We start from the raw sequence: 7882 nt of genomic DNA on the forward strand, positions 1-7882 counted from the left end.
GCTGAGAACCGTCTTCCTTCTTTGTAAAGTGAACATAAGGACCAAGTCAAGAGCACCTTCAGAAGAGGTTTCTGTGAAGTGTCAAGACTTAGAACAAAAAGAATGCTTTTTGCTTCTCTCTCCTTGTTTTATTTTACCTTGAGGGAAATTTGACAACTCAGAAGTAATTAAAAAATAAGAAAGAAACCTCTGCCCATAATCTTTAGATGATATTACCTACAGCTGCCTAATTACTGCATTGTTTATTTTATTTTAGGCTTGTGTTTATCCATTAAGCATATCCAAAGGTCATGCATGACAAAGATATTACAAAATTCTAGCCCCCCAGAGAGCTATTCAGATTAGAGCATAGACGCTGAGAAATGGCTGCTGCCCACTGGCCCAGTCTGGCTGGCAGACGGGTTTTTGGTGAATTAGTTACCAACCAATAAAAATTGAACAAGTTCACATAAAAATCCAAAATTGGAGATACTCCTGAAAACTTGAAAGAACTGGCAACACTGGACCAAAATTTTTGTGTAGGAACAACTAGAGTGACACTTGAGACAGACTTTCAAACAGAATAGATGCTGGGAACAGGTGGTTCTGGGTTATCACTCACCTGGCCCAGTACCACTGCATTCTTCCCCAGTAGTGCCTGTCCATGTGAGCGTGTGTCTGGGACCCCATCTAGTCCAACCACTTTATTTGACAGATGAGGAAAGCAGGGTTCAGAGAATTTTAATGACTTATCGAAGGTCACCTAATTAGATAAAAGCAGAACTGGAGCCAGAATTCTGGTCCCCTTCCCAAGATGCCCCCATTCCCTGGAGCTCTGGTTGTGAAAGAAATCAGCCACATTTGAAGCATTCTCTCAGATGATGTTAGCTCTGAAGTTATTTTAATTATAAATCATCACTGGAAATTAATGAAGGCATCAAAGCTATGATACTGGTATAGACCAGAAGGGCTGGGGAAAAGTATAACTAGGAGATAGAATTTTAAATATAAGTAATCTATATTTAAAAAATCATGATTTTAGCAAGTGACAGAGTGGGGCAATGAAAACCTGAATAAAAAACACATCCTAATTTAGCTATACTGAATAAATTAGAAACAATATTTCTTGGATTTTTCTTTTGCAGGCTTTTTTATGCAAGAATTCTGCCCATCCATTCATTTTATTAATTCACAATAATACATTTAATGAAAATAAATGGGTAATCATTGCGGCATTTCAAGATTTTTTATGACCAGCGATATTATTTTCCTCCTAAGGTAAATTTATGGGTCATTTGAAAAAATTTTGTTTACACAGGTAGGTGTATTATAAATGTATATATAATAAAAAAAAGCATGTTGGCAATGATGACCTTGACATTTTTTTTTCTTACTGCATCAATTCAAAATAGACATGGGAGTTTTCCTACATTAATTTTTCTACATATTACTGGCTCACAGTCATAATTTCATCCCACTTCCCAGGAAGCTCTGACTCCACCTGCACAATTCCCAGAAACCTGCCACCTTGAAGGGACTTAAAAAGAAACCAGAATATTTCTTTTGAAAAGTATGTCATCTTGAAAATGACCCCCTTAGGTCTCCCCCTGCAAAAAGGCAAATGTACTAACAGATATGATATAGCTGTCATTGGTGTGACAAATGGAACTTGCCACGTTTTATAGCTCTACAGCTCTTTCAGCAGAACCAGCATAATAAGAGGCTTTACTTCCTCCTTACCAACACTAGCAGCCATCTAAACCTAGGAAATGGTAAGAGAGACTAAGACGGTTCAAGCACAATGCTGTTCAGTAATGCTGTAATGCCACTAGAAATGGCATTTGCTAAAATTAAACTGACACTTGGCAGAAATCATCATAACACTTTCCATCTTAGCCTTCTGACAGACAGAAAAAGTGTTTGCATGGCACAGGCAGCACTGAGAGCAGAGCTTGCAACACAAGAGAGACCAATGACAGAGGCCTCGCAGAGAAAGCATTTGAAACCCACCAACACAAAAACACCACAGTCTCCCATCCCTTTACAGGAACCCAGAAGCTGCTACTCAAGTTCAAAGTCCAAACTTCATCTCTTTGCCTTCTGTCTTTGTTTTCCCATCAGAGAGGGGAGGAGGAGCTCAGTGGTTGGGCAAAGAAAAGGAAGGATCTATTTTATCATCTGTCCAAGTAGATTTTCTCCCCCTCCTCCCCACCATCCTCAGGATCAAGGCAAACTCCTTCCCAGCTAAGAGGCAACACTCCTTAGTTGGCAGGACTACTTTAAAGGCAATGAGAAGGCACTCCTGTCCCCTGGGGGCCCAGATTACTGCCTCTGTTTTAGCAGCATTTTGTTCTAACTTCAAACATATGTCAGCTTCCTCACTACACAGCTCAGGAGTCCAATGCAACTACAGGGTTAAACAAATTCCTTGGAAACAAGACCAGGGAAGACTCCTGGAGCTATGCAGGTGCGGAATTACAGCCTGCCACTGCTCATCACGCCACAGATTCTGAGCCCCTGCCTGGGGTCTCAGAGATAGCAACCTTTGGGTTTTCTTGTTTTGCCATTTTTTAAAAAAAAGAAAAAATTTTTCTGTTCTCTCCGAATAGGACTGGGCACACAATAGGTGCTCTCAGTAAATATTTGTGAAAGGGTCAACACCATCTTAGCAGAGGTCATCAGAGTTTTTTTCCCTTCCCTGCAACTCCCAGTCTGATTTAAACTTTCCTAGTCTATAGATGGCCAGTTTAGGGCCAGACCATGTGACATAACAGCAAAAGGGCTATATCCACTGCGGGAGGCCGGCCAAAGCTCTGCATTATAATGAAGTCACCTTATTTAATAGCACGAATTCACACATTTTAGAATTCCAAGAATAATGAAATTTGTAAACATATGAAAATCAACCAGGCAAAATGTAAAGAAAAGAAAATTTATCTTTTCCTAGCCAATAAAGGGAAAGGCCAAGATATGTAAGACATATACAGCAGAATACTTTGTTCTTTCTTTTTTATTTAGTCACAACATATCAGTACAACAGAGGTCAAACCCAGTTCAGTGGAGGTCATTTAAACTACACCTGCTAAAGGAATAAACCTGCAAAATGATACTTTTATAGCCCAATTCAAATTAAATAAGCCAAACAGAAGGCGGCAGTGGAGCCCTTTTAAATATCTCAACAACCACATTTCCATGCACCAAAAGGAAAACACAACTTAAAAGTTTCCAGTTAAGTGAAAATATAGCAGTTCCAGGAAAATTAGGTTATGTATTTAACAGGTTCCACTGTACTATTCAATTGACCACTTGCACACCATGATCACTTATCCATGTCAACATTTATGAATTTGAGATCCATGAGATTAAAAACTCATTGCATTGTTTGGGGCTGTAAGTACAGGCATATTCTATAATGCAATTACCTTCAGTATTCTCCCCACCAGCACTCAGATGGGGATCTAACCTACCAGTGGCTCTCTCCTAAGCCAGAACTGTGAATCCTGGCAGACAACAGCAATTGGTCATACGGACTCATGGCCACCAAGTTTGTACATTCACCTTACTGCTGTAGGAGGCAAAGAATTAACTAGTCTTCTTTCTTGGATAAAGCTGGTCATCTGATTTGTCAACGCTTTGTTCAGAAATATAAAATTCAATATAGGTCCCCCTCAAAAAAGAATATTTATAGAACACCTTAATCTGTCAAAATATTAACAAACAGAATCATGTTAACGTTGAGCATAGTGGTTTGGAAAATTAATTCTAAAAACAGATCATAACTGTACAAAGAAAAATTAGACCAAAAATACTGAATGTTAAGATTTCCAAAACTTTGAGGCAAAAATGGAATCATTCTTAGACAGATAGGTTTACAAAGCAAATTAGGCACAGTACAAACCTATCACAAAGTGTTGGTTTATACTCACTATTTCAACTTAGTGTTTTGAACAAAATTTAACAACTAGTTTTTAAAAACTTCTAATACATGACAAAATTTTAAAAAACATTAAAAAAGTAAAAAGTAAACCAACAAACCTTTAGTCTTTAAAAAAAATTATCTGAAAGTGTACCTTTTTCCTTTTTACTTTAATTGACGACTTTAGGTGGTGTTGGCAACAGTCCACCTCAGCTGGGATGTTAAGCTTTCCCCTCCCTCATTCTACATCAGTTCTTTAAAAAGCTCCAATCTCCGTCCCCCAAGGTCTATAGGGCTTGCCAAGGTTTGCTGCCTGCGTGGGTGCCGAAGGGCTCAGTGCATTGGGAGAGAGTAAGTGGAAAGAGCCAAACGAGAAGGGAAAGGCCGACAGGGAGGCCACCGACGAGAGCAGAGGCGGCGACAGTTTGGAGGCGGAGGTGACCACAGGGAGCACCGGTCCAAGGCCGCCGCTAGGGGGCGCTCGCAAAGCGGGCGCCTCCGGGTGTGCTGAGGACAACCTGCCCTGGTGGTGCAGTTCCGTGGGCGAGGCCGTGGTGCCAGTGTTCCCGTGGCCGTTCTGGGGCAGCAACAGGGGGTGCGCGATGTGCGGGTGATGTCCGAAGGCGCTCCCCCAGGGAATGTGTCCAAGGCCGGCGTGGGCGCCGCTCGCGGCTTCCCGCTGGGAGGCGTAGTTGTTGAGATGCGAGACTAGTCGAATTCGAAGCGGGTCAGAGGCATCCAGTCCTTCAATGATGCTCAGGTAACGGGCAACCTCTGCCAGGCATTCCCGAAACCCCAAACTCCGATAGTCCATTGCAAGGGCGTGCGCGTCAAAGTAGCCTGAGGAAAAGAACAAAAGAAAAACCTCAAGGCTTTGCTCATTTCCCGCATTTCTTCAATCCCAAAGGCAGCCCTTCCTGACAAATACCTACATCATTAAAACACGGAACTCACGAGCTCTTTTGAAAGTCCAAATATTTTGGAGTCGACCAAAATCTTTGCATTAATCAACATGAACAGAATGTGTTTGCTAATGCAAGTTCAAAGCCCAGTTAGAAGCTGCCGAGCAGAAACTGGAATTATACCCTACCAGCAGATGAAACTATGTTCCTTCCCTCCTTTAATGTCCCCCCCCCGCCCCCAACGACAACAAAAAATACATCAAGGACAGAGAAACCACAGAGCAGTGAAATTCATTAGACACACAGATGTAAGTTATCATCGGGGAGCTTTTAGGCACTTGGTCCTCAGTAAAGCATTTTCTGGCTGGAGACAGACACAGACTTTGGTCTCCCACCTTCTGTTAGGTTTTCTCTACTTAACCACAACAGGTTTCTTTCCTCAAGAGTCATGTGGCAGCTCATTTTTTAAAACCCTGTATACAAATTTAAGATCACATACTGTAACCAAAAAAAAGCTTTTTCTCAAAACAGCAATGAACAAATGTGAGAGTTAACCTGATTTGAATCAGGGCTGTCACAACGTTAGAGGACCTCACAGATAATGGGGGCATTTCCCAAAAGGTGCACTAGCTCATTTTGCAGAAGGCTAGAGTGATGAATTCACTGGAGAAAATCCTATGTGCATTTGAAAATGGACCGACAGGCAACCACACACACCACACACCGTTCTCTCCCCACCTCCAAAGAAAAATCTGGCAGCCACTGCACCAATCCTGGCCTCTGCTCACTCTACCCCACACACTCGCAGCCCCCACCAAGCCTAGGGAGATGTACCTTTCCCTCCAGCAGTATGCAGCATTTTCAGGTGATCCACGGTCATCTGAAGAATCTCTGCTTTTTCTAGCTTAGCAGATCCCTAATGAAGAGAATAGCAAAAGTGGAACAACGTGAAATGCACAAACATATATACAAATATATACGTTTTGTAAATTATAGACTAAAGCAAAATGAGTGAGTTGTCTTCACAAAATGCGTTAGAATCTGTGTATGAGTTCATCTAGGCATAAGCAACACGTCTATTTTCCAAGTGTCGAATGATGGAGAAAAGGATTCAGAAGGTGTGGACAGCTTCAACGAGAACTCTACCTACTTTCTCCATTACCTGCTTCTCAAAAGCACTGGGAACCAGCCTCCTCAGCTCAGACAAACTGTTATTGATCCGGTCTCGGCGGCGCTTCTCAATGATCTGTAGGAAGGAGGCAAAACAAAGGAGGGTATTTCTACTACGACTGTAAACTGCAAAGAGAAGAAAGGTGTTTCTTCCCGTTAATTAATAACGGGGGCGGGGGAGGAGGTTACAGTGTAAAGGCACTTACGCCTCTCCGTCTTTTCCTGGCCAGGATCTGGGAAGACGTAGTTGGGGACATGGAACCTAAAGTCGAACTCAAGTTTCTGAAAGGAAAAAAACAAATAAGAATCGCCGCTAAGCAGCGGAGGTGATCTGAGAGGTCGCCCCCACGCGCTCCCCGCACTCAAGACTGTTTCGGCAACGTGGGCTTGAAAGCGCCTCGGGGTCCCTCACCGCGGGCGACGGCCAGCCCGCGACGCGCGGAGGTCAGCGCAAGGCACCGGCGCGCCCCGGACCCTCGCCCGCTGTCACCACGGCCGGCCGGCGCTCGCCTCCCGCTCCGCCGCCGCCTCCTCACCCATTCTCGTCCGCACTCTCCTTCTCCACCTCTATGGTCTCGTCCAGCTCGCTATCCGAGGAGCTGTACTCGGGGTGAGCTCGCTTCATGCTGGCTGCGCGGGGGCTCCGGGGGAGGGTCGGCGCGGCGGGCAGGGAGGAGTTACCAGCGACGCCTCTCCGCGTTCAGCTGCTCGCTCTCCGCACACACTGATCCGCTCACGCTCGGCCTCCGGTTAAAACTCAACCATCCCTTTCCCACGCTAAGCCCCTTCCCAGGGCCTTGGGGAGGGCGGGGAGTAGGGCAAGACGGGCCGAGGGGGCGGAGGGGCGGGGCGGTGGCTCCCGGGCAACAGCCTCCCTCCGGCCAATCCGGCTTCTCGTTCCGCTGATTGGCAGCCACTCAGGGGAGGGGCGGGGACGAGGCGGGGGACTAGGGCGGACCGCGCCCCCGCCCTCCGCGCCCGCCCCTGCCCGGCGGCGGTGCGTCGTCTCTGCGGGGGTTCTGCCGGGCCTCCACTGCGGGGAAGACGGGAGGCACAAGCGGTGGTGGGCCGTCGTCTCTGCGGGGGTTCTGCCGGGCCTCCACTGCGGGGAAGACGGGAGGCACAAGCGGTGGTGGGCCGTCGTCTCTGCGGGGGTTCTGCCGGGCCTCCACTGCGGGGAAGACGGGAGGCACAAGCGGTGGTGGGCCGTCGTCTCTGCGGGGGTTCTGCCGGGCCTCCACTGCGGGGAAGACGGGAGGCACAAGCGGTGGTGGGCCGTCGTCTCTGCGGGGGTTCTGCCGGGCCTCCACTGCGGGGAAGACGGGAGGCACAAGCGGTGGTGGGCCGTCGTCTCTGCGGGGGTTCTGCCGGGCCTCCACTGCGGGGAAGACGGGAGGCACAAGCGGTGGTGGGCCGTCGTCTCTGCGGGGGTTCTGCCGGGCCTCCACTGCGGGGAAGACGGGAGGCACAAGCGGTGGTGGGCCGTCGTCTCTGCGGGGGTTCTGCCGGGCCTCCACTGCGGGGAAGACGGGAGGCACAAGCGGTGGTGGGCAGCGTCCACGGTGGCCACCATTCCGGTGGCCGGTCACATGGCGGGGCAGACGTGGTGTTGGGATGTTCTTTTTCGGTTTCTGGGACCGTGTCCGCACATGCAGCCAGACTTGTTTCCGCAGGGACTTCCCTTCCTCCCGGGTGGAATGAATTCCCCTGTGCATCTAATTTCCTGGGCTGTGCAGCGTTTGTTTTCTCGGCTGACTTGAAGAAAGGCGGGGCGGAAGGTCCCTGGGGATACTTTTTTTTCCCCCAGGCGTTGGCGGCCAGATCCTCTCAGCGGGCGACAGGGTGGCGGGGCTGGGCGTTTGCGTCTGACGCCGGCCTCGCTATGCACGTCTCTGACCAGTAGAGACAGACAAGC

General features: G+C 47.6%; 2 protein-coding genes across 3 annotated transcripts; both read right to left on the bottom strand.

Annotated features, from left to right (window-relative positions):
* Positions 1–2971: 2971 nt before the first annotated feature.
* Positions 2972–6786, bottom strand: HEY1 (hes-related family bHLH transcription factor with YRPW motif 1). Of its 2 annotated transcripts, none has more exons than XM_008584280.1 (5): positions 6504–6786; positions 6174–6249; positions 5960–6043; positions 5632–5713; positions 2972–4735 (listed from the first exon to the last, which is right to left on the bottom strand). In XM_008584280.1, exons 1-5 carry the CDS (start codon positions 6590–6592, stop codon positions 4152–4154), a joined length of 915 nt encoding a protein of 304 aa, XP_008582502.1. In that variant the 5' UTR covers positions 6593–6786; the 3' UTR covers positions 2972–4151. The 2 variants fall into 2 exon arrangements, with proteins under 2 accessions (XP_008582502.1, XP_008582501.1); XM_008584279.1 differs by having other exon boundaries at positions 5948–6043.
* A 128-nt stretch (positions 6787–6914) lies between these two features.
* On the bottom strand, positions 6915–7682 carry LOC103600052 (basic proline-rich protein-like). Its single transcript, XM_008584282.1, has one exon. It carries the CDS (start codon positions 7680–7682, stop codon positions 6915–6917), a length of 768 nt encoding a protein of 255 aa, XP_008582504.1.
* Positions 7683–7882: the final 200 nt, after the last annotated feature.

Source organism: Galeopterus variegatus, unplaced genomic scaffold (genome assembly GCF_000696425.1).
Source record: "Galeopterus variegatus unplaced genomic scaffold, G_variegatus-3.0.2 Scaffold3203, whole genome shotgun sequence".
NCBI lineage: Eukaryota > Metazoa > Chordata > Mammalia > Dermoptera > Cynocephalidae > Galeopterus > Galeopterus variegatus.